General features: G+C 45.0%; 1 protein-coding gene and 1 long non-coding RNA gene across 3 annotated transcripts in view; one reads left to right on the plus strand and one right to left on the minus strand.

Moving 5' to 3' along the window:
* LOC122201865 overlaps window positions 1-22,356 on the minus strand; it is a 49,172-nt gene that overhangs the window by 10,243 nt on the left and 16,573 nt on the right. The gene's annotated exons all lie outside the window — the stretch shown is intronic.
* On the plus strand, window positions 3,927-21,886 carry LOC122201858 (liprin-alpha-4-like). Of its 2 annotated transcripts, none has more exons than XM_042907819.1 (3): window positions 3,927-4,011; window positions 5,320-5,414; window positions 21,277-21,886. In XM_042907819.1, exons 1-3 carry the CDS (start codon window positions 3,963-3,965, stop codon window positions 21,433-21,435), a joined length of 303 nt encoding a protein of 100 aa, XP_042763753.1. In that variant the 5' UTR covers window positions 3,927-3,962; the 3' UTR covers window positions 21,436-21,886. The 2 variants fall into 2 exon arrangements, 1 of the variants encoding a protein (XP_042763753.1); XR_006194346.1 differs by lacking the exon at window positions 3,927-4,011 and adding an exon at window positions 4,018-4,476.

Raw genomic sequence — 22,356 nt, forward strand, 5'->3', positions numbered from 1 at the left:
TTTCTGAGATCCCAAAGGAAGGATTGCCTTCCTGAGAGTACATGGTGTTTGGTTGGCTGGTATAAGAAATAATGGCTAGCCAACTTGTTTCCCTCCCTGGCCATTAAAGATTTCATTCTGAAGAGCAGTTGCTTCACCATGGGCAGGATTCTCGAGGACCTGCTTAGCACAGAAAGAGACCTTTCAAGAATTACAGCACCCCAGCCCTGTTCTAAACATTTGAACTTTCGCCTGCAACACAAGCCTGTTACCTTGGAATCACTGTCTTCTCTATCCACTGACAGGATGGCAAGGGAAAACAGTGAACTCCAGAAGCTTTCCCTCTCTTTCTGAAGTAAGAACTCGGGCATCTTGCTTTTGGGTTCCCACTGTAGACGACAGAAGCTTTCCTTTGCCCCACTCTTTTGTGTTTCTTATCTATCTGTATCTTATTCCTGGGACGATCATCTTTCCAGGGAGTTGTCCTAGTCATTTTACCTCATTTTCTGGACCACATTCTTCCTTGGGGGACACCACCAGATAGCTAAAGCAGAGTTAATACTTTTCTTACTCAATGTGTTCTAAAGAATAGAAATGAAAGGGAAACTTCCAGACTCATTCTACGAAGACAGCTTTACCTTGACTCCGAAACCAGAGACCAAGAAAAAAAAGACTACAGAACAATATGCCTGATGAATAAGGATGCAAAAATTCTCAAGAAGATACTGGCAAATCAAACACACAGCATATGAAAATATTCACCATGGTCAAATGGGATTCCTTCCTGGGCTATAGGGCTGGTTCAATATTTGCAAATCAATCAATATGATATATCACATTACTAAAAGAACAAGAACCACATGATTCTGTCAATACAGGCAGAAAAAGCATTTGACAAAACACAGCAAACTTTCTTAATAAACACTTTCACGAAAGTTGGAATAGAAGGAACATACATAAGTACACATGATAAAAGCCATTGATGATAAAAGCCCATAGCTAGTATCATCCTCCTGGGGAAAAAAATGAAAGTTTTCCTCCTGAGATCAGGAACATGACAAAGATGTCCACTCTCACCACTGTTGTTGAACGTAGTTTTGGAATTCCCGAAACCAGAATTCATACAACAAAATGAAATAAATGGCATCAAAATGGCAAAGATGAAGTCGAACTTTCACTCTTCAGAGACCACATGATACTCTACATGGAAAACCTCACAGACCGCAACAAAAATCTCCTAGAACTGAAACATGAATTCAGCAAAGTCGCAGGGTACAAAATCAATGTACAGAAACCCGCTGCATTTTCATACACGAATAATGAAAAACAGAGAGATATCAAGAAATTGATCGCATTCACAATTGCGCCAGCACCATAAAATACGTATAATCTAAATAACAAAGACACCTATCCAAAGATATAAAAAAATTATGCTGAAAACTATAGAATGGTTATGAAGGAAATTGAAGAAGACACAAAGAAATGGGAAAATCTTCCATGTTCGTGGATTAGAAGAATAATTATTGTTAAAATGTCAATACTACCCAAAGCAATCGGCATATTCACTGCAATCCACATCAACATTGTGTCAGCATTATTTTAAAGCTAGAACAAACAATCCTAACATTTATGTGGAATCACAAAGGACCCCGAATATCCAAAGTATTATTGAAGTCTAAAACCAAAACACGATGCATCACAATCTCGGAATTTAGCTTCTGCTACAAACCTGTAATTAAGACAGTACGGTATGGGCACACAGACACACAGGCCAATGGAATAAAATATAGAACCCAGAATCAGACCCAAATATATATGGCTCACTAATCTTCCACAAAGCAGGAAACAGTATCCAATGGGAAAACAACAGATTCTTTAACAAATGTTGTTGGGAGAACTGGTAACAACATGTAGAAAAAAGAAGCTAGACCAATTCCTTAGAGATATCTCAAAATAAACTTAAAAAGGATAAAGACCTGAATGTGAGTCAGGAATCTGTAAAAACTCTAGAAGAGAAAAGACAGACCCTCTCTTACCTCATCTGCGGCAATTTCTTACATGACACATCTCCAAAGGTAAGAGAATTAAAAGCAAAAATGAACTATACGGACCTCATAAAGATAAAAACCTTCTGCACTCCGAAGAAAACAATAAACACAAAAAAGGCAACAGATGAAATGGGTGTATTTGCAAATGACTTATCAGACAAGGGCTACTGTCCAAAAACCTATAAAGAACTCACCAAACTCCACATCTGAAAACAATCCAGTCATGAATTGGGCAGAAGATATGAATAGGCACTCTTCTAAAGAAGACCTACAGATCGCCAAGAGACACCTGACAAGAGGCTCCTCATCTGGCTCTCAACACCACTACTCTTCACGGAAATACAAATCAAAACCACACAGAGATTGCACTTCACATCAGACTGGGGGAAATGAAAAAATCAGGATACTATAGATGCTGAAGAGGATGGGGAGAAACAAGAAACCTTTTGCATTGTTGGTGGGAAAGAAAACTGGTGAAGGTTCTCTGGAAAACTGTGGAGATTCCTCACAAAATTAAAAATAAATGTACCCTATGACTCAGCAAAAGCACTGCTAGAATACAGGGGACTCAGGAGTGCTGGGGCATAAGGGACTGGCACACCAATGTTTATAGCAGCATTTTCAACAGTAGACAAATGATGGAAAGAACCTAAATAGCCTTCAACTGATGAATGGATGAAGAAATGGTCGTTTACAAACATAATTGACTAATACGTGGCAATAAAAATGAAATTTGTAGCAAAGTGGATGGAACTGGATGGTGTTCTGCCAAGTGAAATAAGACAGAGAAAGACAGATACAATATGTTTTCATTCGTATTTGGATGCTGAGAAACTTAGACCAGGGGAGAGGGGAAAGGGGGAAAAAATTTACAGAGAGGGAAGGAGTCTTACCGTAAGAGTCTTAAATACTGAGAAAAAGCTGAGGCTTGATGGGGGGTGGGGGAGAGGGGAAAGCGGGTGATGGTCATTGAGGAGAGGATGTGTGGGGATGAGTACTGGGTGTTGAATGGAAACCAATTTGACAATAAATTATATTGAATACAAGAAAAAGGAAAAGATGCTCAAAGTCACTCTTCATCAGAGGACTACAATTAAAATCCACACTGAGATGACCCCTCACACGGGTCAGAGTGTGCCATGTGTGGGCAGTCAGCACTGCTGCTTTGCTTGGGACACAGTGTGTCTTCCAAAAGCGACAAGGGGGGGGGGGAACTCGCTCTTTGGGAAACATGGACAATCAGGAACAATGAGGCTCCACCGTAGCCCAGGGTGTCCCGAACCTGGCCCATCGGGGCTCGTACATGTACATCGGGGCTTGTACATCGGGGCTCGTACATGCTCTGGAGCCGCTCTCGGTGGCCAAGGAAGGGGGTGAGGAATAGGCTTGGAAAGAGCACATATGTGGGTTATGATTGCATGGAAACCCGCCCATGCATCTTTTGGGGGGGTGTTTGGCCTCTTGCCTAGTTTTTTAGACAGTTTTAACAAACGTGAGAGGAAGCTCCAGAGATGTCACACACATTCCTGCCCTCACTGCTGCAAAGTCTCTCCCAGGAGCAGGTATTCGTACAGCCCTCTGAGGCGAGGCCTTTGTTAAAACCCCAAAACTTTGCTGACGTGTGTCCACGCCCAAGGAGCACGGCTGAGATCGGGTTCTCTTCTGACGTTGTACCAGAGTGCGTCCGGGCGGGTGTTTGTTGATGAGTCTCCATCGTTGCAACTTACCACTGGATGGTCTTCCTGCCCTGAGGCAGCTGATTCTGTGTCTGCTGGCCCCACAGCCCATTTGCCAGGCAGAGAGGTGGGCGGGAGGAGAGTGGGCTCCTGAAGGCAGTAGGAAGGCTCGCGAAGGCTCCTGAAGGCTGTAGAAGGCAAGAGAAGTGCTCCCTGAACGTCGCTCTTCTCGCTTGCTAGATAACTTCCAACTACAAGGATGTCACCTTGGGGCTCCTGCTTCTCAGAAGGCGTCCCCATCGAGGCAGGTGAGTTCTGCAGAACACCTCGACACAAGGACTCCCGCAGACGTCACAATGCCAGCCATGAGAAGCCGGGTGGCTCAGGGCCCCCTGGTTCTACTCATGCTGGGACAGCATTTGGCCACCCTCGGGAGAAAGTACAGACTGTCCATGTGGATGCCCACAGGCTCCCATCAGTCATGGTGGCCGCTTTCTGGCGGCGGGTTCGGTGTGTGGGGCGCTCGGGGGACCGTAAGGGCCCTTCTCACTGCAAGAGGCTGCCTCTGGGAGGTTCTCCCGGTGCCTGCCTCAGCCGCTACTGTGGTGTGAGAAGTGTGCCGCCTGCCCACGCCGAGGCTGTCGCAGACCGTCCCGCCTTGTCTGTTACTTGGCCCCACACAGGCTGCACATGTCCTGTCCCCCGAGGCGGCTTTCACGAAAAAAAGTCGACTTAGGCCCTCCAGTCCTGTGGGCCAGGCCCTAGAGAGTTTGGTGAGCTGGGGAAACCCTATAGAAATTGGGAAGTTGAGGAGAAGGGGAGCGTGCCCTTTTTCCCCTGGGTCAGTGTTTCTCAAACTCGGTGGTGTCGGGACATTTGGACATCAGGGGATTATTGAAGGCCCCAGAGAGCCTTCGAGTGTGGGGGTTGTGTCTCTTGATCTCTACTGTGGTGAGGTTAAACCGAGAATTGAAGCGGGCGCCTGGGTGCCTCTCTGTGTTAAGGGTCCTACTCTGGCTCAGGTGATGATCTCACAGTTGATGGTTTAGAGCCCCATGTCGGGCTCTGTACTGCCAGCTGCCAACCTGGACTTGTCTCAGATTCTCTGTGGCCCTCTCCCTCTGCCCCTCCCCTTCACGTGCCCTGCGTCTCTCTCTCTCAAAAACAAACATTAAGGAAACCAAACCAAATCCGAGCATCTCAGATGTGATGAATTCACTTAAAGACAATAAATTAGTACTTATTAACGTACTCATACCTTTCATGGAAAAAATCCGTACATTTTCAGAACAACACTGTGTAGAAGCGTGGCATTTGCTTAGTGCAAGATCTTTATTCTTCCAGCTGCTTCTGCATTCAGTGTCTTGTGGCCAGTGATGTTTAGGAAGGTGATGTGGACTCCCCCAGATGAACAGCTGGAGGCGAGTAGGGTGTGGCGGTAGCTCCTCTGGCGTCTGGATGCTCTTTCCTGACTCCGCACTCAGATGGGTGGGGCTTCCTTGCTTCTCTTGGGGGTTAGCTGCCCGCACAGAGCGGCCTAGTTGTGTGGCACGCGGTGGACGTTTGGAACATCCTAGGCCACTACTTTCAGCTGATCTTCCATATTTTTCACTCAGCGAACACATTCTTGGAACGACCACCTGGATGTGAAGAACTGGAACCTTACCGTGCTTCCTACCTCCTGCTGACTCCCACCGAACGTCCCCCAAAGGTAACCACGGTCTTGACTTTCACCGGCAATTGCTTTGGCTTGTTCGTCGCTTCATGTTGAGCTAACCCTTGAGCGCTGTGTGTGCGCAATGCACCTGCTTTCCTTGTGTGGCTCTGCTCGTCCTCCCTTGCTGTCAAAGGCCTAGTGAGTGAGCACGGAACGGTTTATTCTTCCTCCGGTGGGTGTTCCGGTTTGTGCAGAGGCTGCCTGCAGATCCACATGCATCGTATTGGGTTGCCTTGGAAGAGCAGGTCATGAATGGTGGCGCGTGTGTCTTTTCCCCACGAGCAACAGAGTGAGGGAGCTCCCCGGTGGCTCATCCCTGGTATTGCCTTTTCTCTTGTGTTTGCTCTTTGCTGGGGCTCAGGTGTTGGGAGGTGTGGAGTATTCATGCTGCTCCCGTGGGACCCAGGAAGCAAGTGCTTCTAAGCCACTTGCATATTTCTTTTGTCAAATATTTGCCTTTTGCAAGCCACTTTGTGATAGTTTTGTGTGTTTTTTGTTTTGTCAAAAGAGGTCTTTCTATGAGTGTGGAATATATCTGTGAATGGCAGAATTTTTCATATTCTTGTGTATGTCTGCCTTTCATTCTCCCAGTGTTGCCTTTTGTAAGTTTCTTTTGTTTCTTTCCAGTAGTGTGACCATTTTCACTTTTCTTGCCTTGAACCGGCTAGGGCCTCCAGTACAGTGTTGAAAGGAAGTGGTGAGAGTAGGTGTCCTTGTCTCCTTCCAGATAGTAGAGAGAAGGTTTTCATTATTTTTGTATATATTTTCTAAAGTTTGTTTATTTATTTATTTAGAGCACATGCATGGGAAGGAGACTGAGGGGGGAAAGAGAGGATTCCCAAGAAGAGTCCACACTCTCACCTGAGAGTCTGATGCAGGGCTCAAACCCATGAACCGTGAGATCATGGCCTGAGCTGAATCAAGAGCTGGAAGCTTCACCAACTATAGGCCACTCAGGAACCCAAAGAGTTCAGTATTTTACCACTACATATGACACCAGTGGCGTTACTGGTAGAGTGGTCTATCAAAATTTGAAAATTCTCTATTTTTAATTTTCTAAGATTTAAAAATCATCAATGAAATAATGACTAAATTTTCTGAGAAGTGTTTTGTGCACCTTTTGCAAAAAGAGATTTTCTTTTTAATGTTTTGGCTTAACGTAAAACAACTCTTGACCTTCTAGAATAAGCAGAACCTGTTGTCTCTTTTCATTGGATTCCATTCTCTTTTCATTGGATTCCATTTGTAACTATTGTGCTTCGGATTCTTGCATCTGTATTCGAGAGTAGTGGGTGTTCACTTGCACGCAATTTTGCTGTCTTTCCTGGGGTTTGAGGTTAAGGTCCTGCTGGCCTCCTAAAACGACGTAGGTAGGAGCACTCCTTGTGCTTTCCCAGAAGAATTTTTTTGTATGTTCTTTATTTTTGGGAAAAAGTGATAGGCAAACCTGCTGGTGTTAGGTTTTCCTTGAGAGAAGGGATTTCATGGCAGATTGCTTTTTTAAGTGGAAACAAGATTTTTCCGATTTCCCATATCTTCTATTTTCTAGATAAGGCATTTTGTTTTCGAAGAATTTGCTCAGACTTCCCAAACTTACCAAGAAAAAAGTGCAAACTGGTTTATAATATCCTTCTTATCTGCAGCATATGTTTTGATATTTACTTTAGTAATCCTTGATAGAGGTAAATCGTGCTTTGTCCCTTTCTCAGACAACCAACTTTGGCTTTTTTGATTTCTGACATCTACTCTTTGTTTTCTGTTGCACGGATTTTCTGCCTTTTATTGTTCCATCTATGTGGTGATTTCTGTCCTTTCTTGTAGTTCTAGAAAGACATCCTTCATTTGATTTTTAGCCTTTGTTCTTTTCCAGTATGTGTATTGTATTTGCTTATTGGTGTGTTGATTCATTTTAGAATGAGAGCATGAGCAGGGCAGAGGGGCAGAGGGGGAGAGAGAGAGAGAGAGAGAGAGAGAGAGACAGAGAGAGAATCTCAAGCAGGCTCCTCACTCAGTGAGGAACCTTGCTCGGGGCTCGATCTTGTGGCCATGGGATCAGGCCCTGAGCCAAAATCAATAGTTGGTTGCCGAGGGACTGAGCTATCCCTATGAGTCTCCCTTTAAGCACACTTTTACTGATCTCACAAGTTTTGATAAGCCAAATGTTTATCTTTTATGTGAAACTATTTTCTAACTTTCATTGTGGCATTTTTTTTTTCTTAATTCATCACAATGTTTAGTAGCATAACACCTTGATATTTTGGGATACTTTCTCGTTCTCTCTGTGCGGATTTCTAGCTTAATTCCATGAAGTTATCTGTCTCAGTGTTTTGGTGTGGTTATAACAAAATACCATAGACTGGCTGCCTAATAAGCAGAAGAAGCTTCTTTCTTATAGTTGAGGAGACTGGGAAGTTCTCAAGGTCAAGGCGTCTGCAGATTCAGAGTCAGGTGAGAGTCAGCTTCCTGGTTCATCAACAGCTTGCTTCTCCATGTCCTCCTGTGGTGGCAAGGGTGACAGTGCTCTCTCAGCCGCCCATGACTGGTCATCACCGGAAGTCTCCCTGTCTTCATACCATCACTTTGGAAGTGATGAATTTTGGGGGAAATTGAACTCTTCATTGAATGCAAGCCCTAAATATGCCCTGCAGTATTTCAGTCCTTTGAGATGAGATGACTTTCCTAGTGTCCTAGCATATATGAGTTTTCATGAACTGTTCTTTGGTCACGTGAAAAAAATATTTATCGGTAAGATATGCAGTATTTCTATATTTATAGGTTAGATGAAGTTTGTTAATGACAGAATTCAGATTTTAGTAACAACTTTAAATCAAGTAAGTAATAGACGAGAATGAGTTTAATACTACTAACATATCACAGTGTTTAGCTACTGTGAGAAAAAACTAATGAAAGATTTTGCATTCTCTTTTATGTTTTCTTTAAAATGTGGTGTGCATTTTATACTTTCTATACATCGCAGTTTGGAGGAGCCTCATTTCAAGTACTTATAATAAAGTACGTGACTGCATTTTGGACAGCCCCGTCCCACTCCCTTGATTTTCCTGTTGTTGTCAGTTCTGTCCGATACTGAGAGATGTTATTTCGAGTCTCCCATCGTGCTTATGGATGTGGCCCTTTTCTATATTTGTCAATTTTTCTGCAGTTTGACATTGCGTTATCAGTTATATGCAAATTAGTCTTGTTTTCTTGGAAGATGGAATTTTAATCGCAAATTGTTCCTCTTTTTCTCTAGTAGAGCTTTTTGCTATAGAGGGTATTTTATTGGAGGGTCCCAGTGGCCACATCAGTTTTCTGTTTGGTAGGATTTGCCTGGCGATCTTTTACTTCCACCTGTCAGTGATCATTCGTTTTAAGGTGTAACTTTGTGACCAGTGAATGCTTAGTTTCCTTTTAATGAATTTGATAGTCAATCTTTTGCTTGGAGTATTTGAGTACGTGTGACTGCTATGTTGGTTTACACCTACCATATTACTAGTTTCTTCCTGGTCCCACCTGTTATTTGTTCTTTTGGCCTCTGACCTTCCATTAGAAATATAAGGGATTTTTATCAACTGATGAATGGATAAAGAAATTGTGGTTTATATACACAATGGAATACTACGTGGCAATCAGAAAAAATGAAATATGGCCTTTTGTAGCAACGTGGATGGAACTGGAGAGTGTTATGCTAAGTGAAATAAGCCATACAGAGAAAGACAGATACCATATGGTTTCACTCTTATGTGGATCCTGAGAAACGTAACAGAAGCCCATGGTGGAGGGAAAGGAAAAAAAAAAAAAAAAGGTTAGAGTGGGGGAGAAAGACAAAGCATAAGAGACTGTTAAAAAATGAGAACAAACAGAGGGTTGATGGGGGGTGGGAGGGAAGGGAGGGTGGGTGATGGGTATTGAGGAGGGCACCTTTTGGGATGAGCACGGGGTGTTGTATGGAAATCAATTTGACCATAAATTTCATATATTAAAAAAAAGAAATATGAGGGATTTTTGAAATGTACACGTATCTGGTAGGTAATTGGAATATATTTCTAGAGGCTGGTGCATTTTAAACTGACCCCCGCCTGATTCAGGACTTGGACTGCTTCCTTGACACTGCCGTCTCATTTTTCTTTTCTTTTTTTTTTAATATTTATTGGTTTTTTGAGAGAGACATAAAAAAGTGGGGGAGGGGCTAGAGAAATGGAGACACAGAATCTGAAGCAGGTTCCAGGCTCTGAACCATCAGCACAGAACCTGACACGGGGTTCCAACTCACAAACCGTGAGATCGTGACCTGAGCCAAAGTCGGACATTCAACTGACTGAGTTAACCAGGTGCCCCTGCTGTTTCCTTTGACACTTGAACCACGGTGAACACTTTCACCTTTTTTTCGGTAAAATTTTAAAGTTTTAGATAGATTTTGGCGTAGTTGTCATTGTTTTGTGTCTTTAATGATTGTTAAGATTTGTTCTCATAGCCTTTCTGTTGGGACGCTGTTCTGGAAGCCTTGATTTTTCCTATATCTGTCAGAGACTAGGTTTCTTTTCTTTAACGACGTGTTTTAATATTGTTTTTAGTTCGTTTGTGTAGTTGATTCCTAATCTTAGTTTTTTGTTTGTTTTTTCTCTTTTTGCTTTTGTTTTGCCTGGAAAATATCTTTACCTTGTCTTCACTTTGAAGGTTTTTATTAGGTAAAGACTTCCAGGTTGGTGGTTATTTTCATTCAACAATTTCTAGATGACAATCCATCATCTGGCTTCATTTGCTTTCTGGAAACGTGAGCTGGTAGTCTTGTCCCATGGAAGGCGGTATCTTTTACCTCTCATGACTGTTAACATCTTTTTGCCTCAGGCATTCTTTGTGGAGTCATTGTCATGGTTCTTTTAGGAGTTTTGGAAAGTTTTGATTCTTTGTAGGGATCTGGTAACCCCCATTCTGTGTTTTCTCTACTTTGAAGGTTCTCATTGGACCCTTCAACCATATTTTGTGTGTCTTTTGGGTTTCTCTATTGATTTTTTCTCTGTGTATGGTCTAGATAAATTTTTACATACTTATCTTCCAGTTCACTGTGGCTCTCTTCACTTGTGTTTAGTCTGATATTAAGCCCACATAGTTCTTAATCTTACTAAAATTTTTTTTTTTACTCTTATTTATGTTGGAAAGACAGAATTTGAGCAAGGGAAGAACAGAGAGCTAGACACAGATACCGAAGCAAGTTCTAGGCTCTGAGCACTCAGCACAGAGTCCAACGCGGGGCTCAAACTCCCGAATCACGAGATCACGACCTGACCTGAAGTCAGATGCTTAACCAAATGAGCCATCCAGGCGCCTAGAGTTCTTAGTTTTAGCTCTGATAATTTTTAGGTTTAGAATCTGTTTTGATTCTCTGAAAATTTCCCATTTGTCAAGTAGGCTTGTTGGACAGTTGACCTTTGCATCCCGTATTTCCAGTCGGTGTGTCTCCCTTTGGTCTCTTTCTGTTCTTTCTTCTTTTCGTCTATAGGATGTAAAACCTTGTTTTTTAAAATGTTTATTTATTTATTTTTCAGAAAGAGAGTGAGAGTACGCGTCGGGGTAGAGGATGGGAGGGGAGCGTAGAGACTCTTGAGAGGCTCCATTCTATCAGTAGAGAGACCAACACAGGGCTCACACTCACAAACCTGGGTCGAAACCAAATTTTGGTCACCTAAACGAGTAACCTGAGCTATCCTCGTGCCTTTCCCTGTTTTTTTTTTTTCTTTTTTATTAAAATATATTTTTTTAATATTATTTATTTTGAGAGAGAGGTAGAGACAAATCTTGAGCATGGGAGATGGAGACAAACAGGGAGACACAGAATCCAAAGCAGGCTCCATGCTTTTCAATGTCAGCACAGAGTCCGACACGGGAATCAAATCATAAAACCGTGAAATCATGACCCGAACCAAAGTGGGATGATTAACCGACTGAGCCACCGAGGCATCCCTTTTCTTTTTTCTTTTCTTTCTTTTGTTTCTTTTTTTCATTTCTTTTCATTTATTCTTTTTCTTTTCTCAATTTCTTTTTTAAATTTTGTGTTGGACATTATGGAGAAGCATAGAGGCTCTTCGTGTGCTTGCTTTTCTTCAGCCTTTCATCCCACACACACTGAGTGTGATGGTTATTGAGCTCAGTCAGGCCTGAATGACTTGTCACCGGTCCTCTGTCTTTGTAAGGTTCAGTGTGAGCGGGGCTCAAAATGTTCACCACCCCCGTGTAGTCCTCCAGGATGTCCATCTCGAGGCCTGGAGTGTCTTCCAGGACCCCTCTTTGGGGCTTGGTCCAAAAGCCCAGGTATTTTCTCCGCAGCACAATGAGATTATTGAAGGCTCAGCTTCTCAGGCAGTGTTTGCCGAGTGCCGGGGTAATTTTCTGTACCTCCCTGTGCTGTACAGTGTTGGTTATCAGTGATTTTCTGCTTGTCTGTTTTGTTTCCTTTCCTGCTCATTGGTATATTGCCTCAAATCCCTGAAGAAATTCAGAATCCTCACATGTCTTGAGGGAGAGAGAGGACTCTGAACATTAGTGTTGGCTCAGCGGGCTTCCCTTTTGTTGGGGTCTCATTCCTTCCAGTTGTGACTACCTCAGTGTCTCCTTGATGCCTTCCTTCAAACATGCTTCAGATTGAAATCATCTTTCCCAGTTCATGACAGGTTGACTAACAGAATATTCACAAGTATAAGAGCAGGCGGGGAAGAAAGAGAAGTCATAGTAAACATTTTGCTCAACAGCATTTGTTGCAGGAGAAAACGAAACCCTGTAATCCTTGCCTAGTACCCGTCGTTCTAAAATGGTCAGTTTGCTCATCCTCAGCCAGCGTCCATTGAGTGGTGATGTTGTGTCTCAGGCCCCCCCACCCCACCGCCGCTGCCTTCCTCCCCTTTCATGTGCTTGCCCAGGGCAAGCATTGCAGTGACGGGCTGGATGTGGCAAAGCAGGACGAGGAGGTGGATGGGGTGACACTTATTCTGTGAGTGTTTGATCAGTTTTGGCTTTTTAAAAATTTTTTTGGTAATATTTATTTACTTTTGAGAGAGAGGAAGTACGGACAAAAGGGCAGAGGAAGGGAGACCCAGAAACTGAAGCAGAATCGGGATGAATTGCCCCTCAACTGTACAGTGCAACCCCGACAACAAGGGTTTCTGGGTTGGTGCACCTGCATCATCTGCACAGACACAACTAGGCACCCTTGTTGAGCCCCTTTATGACCCTGCACCATTGTGGTAGTTGGGATCTGGCATCTGTGTTCCTCGGAGTCGAAGGTGGAGGCACATCTGAGTTTATCTGAAAGAATGATGCAGTTAGGAGGAATTGCTTACTTGCGCACTGCCGTTCAGGAAAGGCTTTTTCTGGAGAGGTCCATCAGCATCTGAGTCTAACAGAACATTCTCCAAGCAGTCTCTGGGGCCAAAAGCCAGAATCAAGGAGAAACGTGGCTTTGTTTTAAGCTATGGAAGGGGAAGTGGAGTCAAGTGAGGCACCAGGCCGCTGGTGTTGGGCAGAAACTTTCCCGTAAGGAATTTGGTATTCAGAGAAGGGCCTTGGGTCATTGTGTCCTCAGGGGAAAGGACTGACATGATGTTAAAATTTTTAAAAGCTGGTGCTGTTACTGTGTGGATAGTGTGTTGGGGGGTGACACGACTGGAAGCAGGGTAGACGCCATTGGGTAGTGTGGCTCCTATTGTGTGGGTTGAGCTATAAGATTCGTGCTTTAGGCAACAGGTACAACCGCCTCATATCACCCATCACATAAAGCACAGGACAGTTTGTGTCTTTATACCCTACACAGAACTACGTAATATTGAAAAGCAATGTGTGTAATAGTTACCTGGGTGAGTACAAGGCGTACACTAAAGTGTTCACCTGTTTATTGAGTGCATGGCAGGTACTGTTCTAGGTGCTGAACACTATGTGCTGCAGGTACCTCACCCAAAGACGTATGTGGTTATACGGAGAGCAATAGAAGGGCATGGGAGTGTGTGGTTTGGTGGAATAGGGGGAACGTGTGCACAGTGCTGCTGCAGGATGGCTGATTTTGTCACGAGTCTGAGTCACTCAGAATCGGGGAGGAGATTCTTCTTGGGAGGTTCGGCTGCCCTGAATTCTTCTTCATCCACCCCCCTCTGTCTCTTGGACACCTTTCCGACCGCCTCATAGTGAAGCTCCATCTGGGTGGGTTGTCGGCTCTTTGAGTTCCACATGGGCCACAAATCTGCAAACATCTCTGCCTCCTCTTGTGAACGTAGCAGCTTGCTACCTGGTCCGGTGGTCAGAAGCCAGGGAGATGGCTTTGCCTCTTTCCTGCTCTTCCCTCTCCCTGCTGGTCCCTGGGTACTCTGTCATGGAGCTTGCATGTCTCAGAGGCCATGTGTGAGGTCCCTGGAGATCTGTACCCTGTCTTCACTTGGGTGGACTCGTGGAGGGACCGAGTCCTGCAGTCCTCCCTGCACCTGCCCCACTCGCCTCTCAGCAGCTTGGCTGTGTTGGGAGCGCCTCCCGCTGTGCAGAGATGCCGACATCCTGCCCCATCCGTGTACAATACGCCACGATCTCTGAGAAGACGGCCTTTCTTCTGAAACTGTGTCCTGCCTGTTGGCCCTTTGTGCTGGCTTTTGCTGAGCAACTTAGTAACTAACTCTTTTGGGGAAACAGGTTTGCTTTGTGTACAAGGAACCTCCAAATTACTCCTATTCTGTTCCTGGGTGGCTCAGTCGGTTAAACAGCCAACTTCAGCTCGGGTCATGAACTTTGTGTTGGCGAGGTAACCCCCGAGTCTGGCTCTGTGCTAACAACACAGAGCCTGGAGTCTGCTTTGAATTCCTTGTCTCCTTCTCACTCCGCCCCTCCCTTGCTGCTCTTTGTCTCTGTCTCTAAGAAATAAAGAATAACATTTAAAAAATTAAAATAAAAAAATTCTATTTTACTTTTTTCTGTTGACGATGGTAGTGCTTTCTCCATTTTTCCCCACGGATGACTACACAACTGATCCTAGAAAAACTTGGTTCTCGGTTTTAAATCCTGCCCACAATTGAAAATCCATGTATAACTTCCTCACCAGAAATCTTAAGTGTTCAAACTCTCCTGTTGTCCAGAAACCTTAGTAGAAACACAAAAATTTCATTAACATTTGTATGTTTTATGTCATATATACCATATTCTCCGAGTCGAGGAAGCTATGGAAACAGTTACATAGAAAACAGGTTCACAGCTCTGTGCTGTATTCATACCTAAGTTTTTTCTCCGTTTTGTTTCTAGGATAAATTGTCTACCAGAACTCGCATCAGTGTTGGCTTAGGTTACACACTAAGCTGTTTTTAAGTGTATCTCCAGAACTAGTCATCAGAAATGGAGGAATTAGAAAGATTCCTGTATACTTACATTGTTACATGCGTAACCATGCATTAACATTCAAGAGTGACTACTTCATCATGATTGCTTAATGTAATCAGTACGCTTGCTACCTCATGGCCTAGGAGATACAGGGGTGAATGAATTGTTATAAAGCTTTTCTAGCCTGCATTTTACAGCCATATTCCTAATAGAGTCTGAACACATTGTTGCATTACCAAAAAGGCCTGTGAGAGTAGGCTGAGAGGCATTTTCTCCAGGCAGGTACAGAGACAGGCATGCTACAAGGTAATGTCATTTTTTGAAAGACTACTTATGGAAAACACATTATTCGTTTTATATCAGATCTTATGTCCCTTATGTCCGTGTGTGGGTAAGTTGTCCAAGTGCACAAAAGTCTCACACACGATGTTCCTGCTGAAAAACCCTTAGGTGGTAGTGACACACGTGCGTCTCGGGTGGACTGGCTGCATGCTCCCTCGATTTTCACGCACAGACGTGTGCATGGCAGGTGAAGAGATTCACTGAGCTCCTTGGTAAGGATTTGCTGTCTGGAAAGTGAGGGTGGGTCTCACAAATGTCCTGATGTGCAGACCTGCATGGGGTGGGGAGGACCCGCTGGATGGGGCAATTTTGGGTCTCGGGGCCTGGCTGTATGTGGTGGATGCGGGCAATGTCTTTGCAACTTTTCAGGAGGGCCTTCCTGGCTCAAGTCTCCATAGACGGCTGGCTGGCTTTAGTCCCAGCGCCCTTGTCATGGAATGGTCCATGTGGGAGAGTAGCTGAGACTCTGCCGGATCACATCTGGTGGCAGCAGGCTTTCCAGCGATGGCACTTCCATTCAGCTTTCCTCGACCTCTGGGTTTTTCACCAGATCTCCTCTCTGTGCTGTCTTCTGTGACATCCTCTGGGTTTTTCTCTGCACTCGACCTTCTTTAGGATACACATTTTGAATCTCTGCATCCCCCAAACCTTTTTCGTATTTTTTTTTTTTTTTTACCATAATCAGAGTCTCATTCTTGAGTTTCCAGATAGGCTGTGACATAGGTCCTGTGACCACGTCATTTGGACAGTTTTCTGTAGCAGGGATTTCTTTATTGTGTTGGCCTTGACGGAGTTTATAAAAACATCCCTCGGAATCTTCCTTTCATATATTTCATCTGAGGTTGTTCTCTTTGGTAGCAATGACCGTCCTTCTTGTAAATGGCATTTGTCATGAGCTTCACCTGTCCTCGTGGCCCCTTCTCCGCTGGTGTACTTAGACTTGCTGCCCTCCAGAGCGAGTGAGCTGCCAAGACACGTTTGATGGTGACCCGTGGGGTTCTGGGTGGCCAGGACATTGTCCAGTGTCAGTGGAAATTTAAAGGACAGTCCCTTGCTTTCAGCGTACTTCCTGAGTTGAGGGACAGAGCCGGGATGGAACTGGTCCAGGGAAAGGGCTCTGGTTGTGCAGCCAGACCACTGGCCACTGGCACTTGTTGCCTTCAGGACCCTGGGGTGAGCTTCCTACACAGGGCCAGTCGCCCTGATCATACCCAGCCTGTGTCCGCTCAGACGGTAGCTGCTTCACCCCTTCCTACCCAACATCATTGTGCTCACTTGTCTTTTTCGTGAATAAATGTCCTTTGTGGCAATTTCCCCCCGACAGGGCACCTCCTTCTGCATGAAAAACCTGTGCAGGCAGCCATGGTCTCCTCAACTGATTTTCTTGGGTTTTTCACTGTTTGTGTTGGAGTGGTTGACATGTGGTGGACTGTAGTCCCTTCTTCTCTGCAATCACCTCTTGGGCGTCTGGGAAACCGTGTACTTCCTCTTCGTGGTAGAAGCTGCTCTTCCTATCCGTCTTGACCATTCTAAAAGCCAAACCCCTTTCTAAAATCACCAAGCTATCCTGTGCCTGCATTGAAATATTCCAGTTTTTGGTCATTCCCTTCCTTCTGCCTTAACTTGTGATGTCAGGACTTGTCTTTCCGTTTGAGTCGAGATTGCACGTGTGCCCGTCTCATAACATTAGTACCCCCATAGAGATGCCACATCTTCAACATGAGACAAAAAGATGTCTCACAAAAAGCCCCAGGTTTTTCAGGTGCTGGGATAGCCGCAGCGAGAGCTTCGAGAATTTCCCTTTCTTTCACGCTGGCCGGCTGGCAGCTGCAGCTGTGGGCCTCAGTACATGTCAGGCCATTCAGCCTTTTCTTGTCATAACATGATTCTTCTCTGCATCTCGGGAGCACGTCCAGCATCCTTACGGACACATCAGACGGGTCCCGGGGTGTAATCCATGGTTCATGGTATTACGCTTAACACGGTGACAATTACCCAGGAACCATGAGATATCACGTTTCCTGTGGTGCTTGATTTACTGGAGAAATGAAGGGCTTACCAAGAGCTGATTAGCAGATTCGTGCAACACTTGACGTGACCTCAATAGCAACAGGAGGTGGTGCACACTTTCCCCAGAGGACAGCGTCTGCTACAGCTCATTTTATGCGATTAGGACTTAATCCTGAATTTCCACTTTTGTTTGCCTTTCTCTTGACTGCAAATGGCATCTTGTGGGTATTGTCTGTTTCAATGCACAAGTTTTGGTAAGTTTTATCTTGTTAGTTTTTTATATGTTTTCGGGTATGAAATGCTATAATAGCCTAGTATCTGCGTATATTTCATGGATTCAGACCTCCCTTTTAGTTACTATTTTTTGATATTTCGAAGCTGCTCAGCTCATCTGCCAGCCTTTCCAAATGTCACACATCTCCAGAAAAGTTTCCAATGAATTTATTGGAACAATATCTCCACATGGAAATGGGTTTGCACAGTTCTACATCAAGGGTCAGAAAGGCTTCTGTGGGTTCACCTTGTCAAGTCAGATTTCAAGGAACGTGTTCAGTTCTGTGGCAAAATTCCCATTGATTTGTAAAGGGTTAATTTATGAAGGACCTTGAAGAATGTCACCTGTTTATACACAGATTTTCTAGAATTGCCGAAGTCAACCACTCTTTATTTGGAATTTCAGTTAAGTGAAACTTTATTCCATTTGTCCTATAGCGAAAAAAACCTCTGGGGCGCCTGGGTGGCTCAGGAAGTTAAGCGTCTGACTCTTGGTTTCAGCTCAGTTCATGATGTCATGGCTCACGGATTGAGCCTTGCATCAGTCTCTGCGCTCGATTGACTGGAGAGTGTGCGTACACCTCCTTGGAGCCCACATGTATGCCATGTCCTGGGTGGGCGCACAGTATTGACGGAAGAAAAACCCCACGCGGTGTTGTAGGCCCTGGCATCTCTCAGAAATCCTTCTGCCAGAAAGTTTCCTGCTTGACTAAGGAAATAAGTCTTAAACTCTTCCTTTCGTCGAGTCGTACTATCATTTTTGAAGAGTCCATTCTGTATGGTTGACTTTGAGCCAGTTATTCAGGCTGTCAGCAGCTTTTGAGTCCCGGTGCCTTTCCCCATTGCCGCTCCACAAACCTGCTTGCCAGACGAGGCCAGAGGCTGGGAGTGGGCAACAGCAGATTTCCTCTGTCATAGACCTGCAAGGCACCTGAAAATATCTCTGTCCCATTGAGTCTCAGTTCCTACAAAAATCCCTGGAACTCCTGTGATTGGTGAGGAAGGGACTTATGTGTGTGTGCTACTTGAAGGTTGTGGGTGATTGGAGTAGGGTGAGTGGACTCTGGAGAACCACGGAAGCCAGGTGCGCTCTGGCTAACGACCCCCTCTGTTTCTCCACTTTTATCCCGTTTCCAACCCCAGGAGTTTGCAGGACTCACTGATGAGCTCACCATCTGCAAGGAGGAGCTCTTACAGAGAGAGGAAACCACAGAAATGAAGGCAGAGAGAAATAAGACCAGGGTCAGTAGGCGCCGTGCCAGTGTATTTACACACAGGACACCATTCTCTCCCTTGGTCCACATGTCCCAGTGGAGTTGGATGGGACCCATTTTTCTCAGACCTTGTTTGATCTGTGAGGAAAAGTAAGGCTATTTTAACACAATTGCTTGGGCAGCTCCCTACCTCGGAATTGAATTTAAAGGATTCAGACTTGGTTTTGCATTTGGTGAACTTAAGGCCCGGAATTGAAAGTGTTCTTGAAACACGGATTCTTTTTGCCTCTCCCGCTAGCTGCTGCTAGAACATTTGGAGTTCCTTGTCTCCAGGCACGAGAGATCTCTCCGGATGACGGTGGTGAGGCAACAGGCGAAGTCTCAGGCTGGCCTGTCCAGTTAGCCGGAGATGCTCATGGCCCTGAATTCTATGTTCAGGAGCCACAAAACGGAGGAAGAAACGGTGTGACTAGCCACAGCGGTTCTTGACTTGTGCACATGATGTGTGTGATCAGGCACACATTGCGTGTTTGTGTAACTGGAGTTTCCTTTTAAGCTTCTTGAATTCTTGTCAGACCTCTATGGTTAAAAAACAGCGGTTGGTGGAAATGTTGTGCATATCGATTGGCTGGTACAAATTTCATAGTGTACTTTTTTTTCCGGGGAAGTTTTCTCTCCAATGTAAAATTGAAAGCTGTTAACAAGCAACTGTGTGAAAAAAAGCAAGCGAGAAAGAGCTTACCAGTATTCCCTCATGTTATATGAGGCGAAGGGGACCTTAGGGTAACTCTACAGTAAAGACTAACGAAAGTCTTCTGAGAGCAAACTCAATCCCTTTGTTTCCAAGTGAGGAGCAGTTACATGTGGCACAAAGGGGTATAGTTTCGTTGAAGATATAAGGGCCACATTCAGAGTTCAGCTCCAGATGTCATCACAGGATTTGATTGGAGGGGTTTCTTTTTTTCCCTTGTTTTTTTAAACAAGACTAGCGGTGGGGCCCGTCCCTTGTTTCCCTTTCTGGCTTTCAAAGGTGAAGAGCTAGAGGAAAGAGCGCCTGGCTCTCCTCTCCAGTCTCGTGGTCAAGCTGGAAGAGAACCTAGACACCTCAGGGAAGGACCTCTTCATTTCTGAAGAAAAGAACACCAAGTTGCAGCGAGATGTCCGTGAAGTCGGTGGCATTTGAAATGGCCACGCCGTCATCGAGCTAAACGTGGGGTGTTTTGTTCGGTCTTTGCCCAGTGTGTCCTTCATTTCCCACGGGTTTGAACTTGTGGAGTTTGACAGAAGTAGCAGCAGAACGGAACGTTACTCCGGGGCTTGGGCGGGCCGTCTCTCCATCTGCGTGGTTGAATCTGTCCTCCCTGGGCTCTCCCCTGCTGAGGCCTGGGGGGCAGGTGGCGGAGTGCCATCGGGTGTGGAGTGTGGGCCATCTGAGCTTGGCCCATGCCGTGCTCTCGGTCCGTGTTGGGAACACACTCGGCACGTAGGAACCAGCGTGTTGGTCTCAACTCGCTTACGGGGGCACGACCGTGAGAGGGCGGCTCTGCCGAGGGGCCGTCACGCCTGCCTCTGCCGCCCTGCCCTCCTCCCAGGGGTTCCGTGCTCCTGGTCGTGGCGGTCAGAGTGAGCGAGGGGCAGCCCGCTGGTCCTGGTGTAAGGTCATGGAGGAGTGCGGCCGCTTCTGCACGTGTGGTCGTCGATGGGAATCTGATCATTGTCACAGAAACTAGTAAGGGTAGGATGGTTTCCCTGTGCCTCCTCCTGTCACTGTGAGCTGCCCTTTGTGGACAGTCCCCGCACACCTCACCCCCAGCCCAGCAATGCCAACTCAGGAAGACCGTCTCAGACCCTCGTGTATGTACACATGCAGTCTGTTTAGTACCTTAGTGTAGGTGAGGTCATGTAAGAATTGAAAACAAAAGTATTTGCAGAAATTATATAACCCTTTCAGTGGAGTTGTTTGGCCAAGATGGGTGGAAACCCCGCAGCTGAGTTCAATATGCGGAGAATTCAATCATTTCTTAAGACTCATCACTTTCACTCTTGAGACTGCTGACATAAATTGCCTAGTAAACAGAAGGCTGGAAGAGGAATCTTTCGGGTGGTGGACAAGAAAAGCAGGGCAGAATGTTCTTGTTCCATTTGCAGTGTCAGATACCATGTGATACAGTTTTGTTACAGGCTAAGCTACAGATGACTACCAATTATATGAAAGGTTGAGTTTGGTTTCCATTTGTTAACACCACTGCTTCAACTTTGTGGTAATTGGGTGAGATTTCATCCACCCTTTTCCCGGAAAAATGATGGTTGTCTTCTGGTGTGTGCCTCCAGATGGAAGGCCCTGTACTGTGGAAACCTCACTTGTGTCCGGAGGCAACGAGGGAGGAGATTTTATGTCCGGGAGATTATATTATTCGTTTGTCTTTGAACACATCGGAAAGAATAAGCCTGGTTAACTGAGTGGTCAAAATCCCAAGCAGCTTCCGCATTGTCTGCGCTGAGCCTTACACGGGGCCCCAACTCACAAAGCGTCACCGGCTGAGCCACCCAGGTGCCCCGAGGATGCTACTTTTCTCTTTGGAAATTAGGATTTCACCCTGTTTTTCTGTCTGGAGTATATTAATGTGTCGTACACTAATTCTTTCCCTGTCTTTCCTCTGAAATACCTGCTGTAGGCCATGGCCCAGAAGGAAGACATGCAACAGAGGATCACTACCTTTGAGAAGCACTGTCTCAGGGCACAGCATGAAGCCACTTGCCTGCACGACCTCAAGGATAAACTTGAAAACGAGATCGCAAAGAAACGCTCTCTGCATCATCGTTGGTTGCATTGAACTTCATTCCTCTTTTGTTAATTACAAATGAAGTTAAGGACCTAGTCTCAGTGTAAAATTTTCAGGATGTTAAAATCTTGTGTTGAAAAACGGGGTTACTTCAACGTCATGGGAATCTTTCAGATGTTATGTAAGCATGTTATGTTGCTACCCTCATTGATTCCTTCTTATGTGTTAACTGCACGTTACACTTTTGCTTGTTAGCACTCTTTCCAAAAGAGCGGTGAGGGGCCAGGAATTTGTAGGCAGCCGACCGTTTTGGTTAGTACTTGAGATCGGGGAGAATATCAGGTGCAGAAGCATAGTCTGGCTTGAGGATGCAAGACCCTGTCTTTTGGGAAGCCGCACGTCTCTTCCTTGGTTGTCTCAAGTCATCCGGCAGTAAAAAGGAAAACCTCATCCAGCTTCTTGGAAACAAAGTTTGCCTGGTGTGTTTATAAAATGTGTCAGTAGACACAAAATGACAATAAAAGTGAAATATTAGGAAGCCATTAAAATGACATTCAGGAATGCTGTTTGAGAGCACGTAAGGTGTTCCAAATCATGACTGTAAAAGGCAGATCGTGAAATACGATGTATACAGCAAGTAATTTATTTATTTGAGGGTTTTAAGGCATGATATCCGGTGAGTATACACACGCAAAGCTAAACTCAAACAGAAGGAAGAATTTTGTGGGATTAAATGTTAACCTTGCAAGAACCTCACCTTATACATAATTTTTAAAAGGACTTTAGATATTTTTAATGTTTATTTATTTTTGAGAGAGGGAGCGACCGAGCGAGAGCATGATCAGGGGAGGCCAGAGAAGGAGGGAGGGACACACAGAATCCAAAACGTACTCGAGGTTCTGAGCTGTCAACACAGAGCCCGAGGCGGGGCTTGAACCCATGAGCTATGAGATTATAACCTAGGCCGAAGGT

The sequence above is a fragment of the Panthera leo genome, chromosome D2, assembly GCF_018350215.1.
Source record: "Panthera leo isolate Ple1 chromosome D2, P.leo_Ple1_pat1.1, whole genome shotgun sequence".
NCBI lineage: Eukaryota > Metazoa > Chordata > Mammalia > Carnivora > Felidae > Panthera > Panthera leo.

Bases quoted from the DNA above. Each gene is read 5' to 3' on its own strand.
- LOC122201858 (XM_042907819.1), top strand. From the start codon at position 3,963: ATGTCACCTTGGGGCTCCTGCTTCTCAGAAGGCGTCCCCATCGAGGCA. The intron at 4,012-5,319 runs GTGAGTTCTGCA...TTTTTCACTCAG, and splicing joins AGGCGTCCCCATCGAGGCAG to CGAACACATTCTTGGAACGA. The intron at 5,415-21,276 runs GTAACCACGGTC...TACCTGCTGTAG, and splicing joins CCACCGAACGTCCCCCAAAG to GCCATGGCCCAGAAGGAAGA.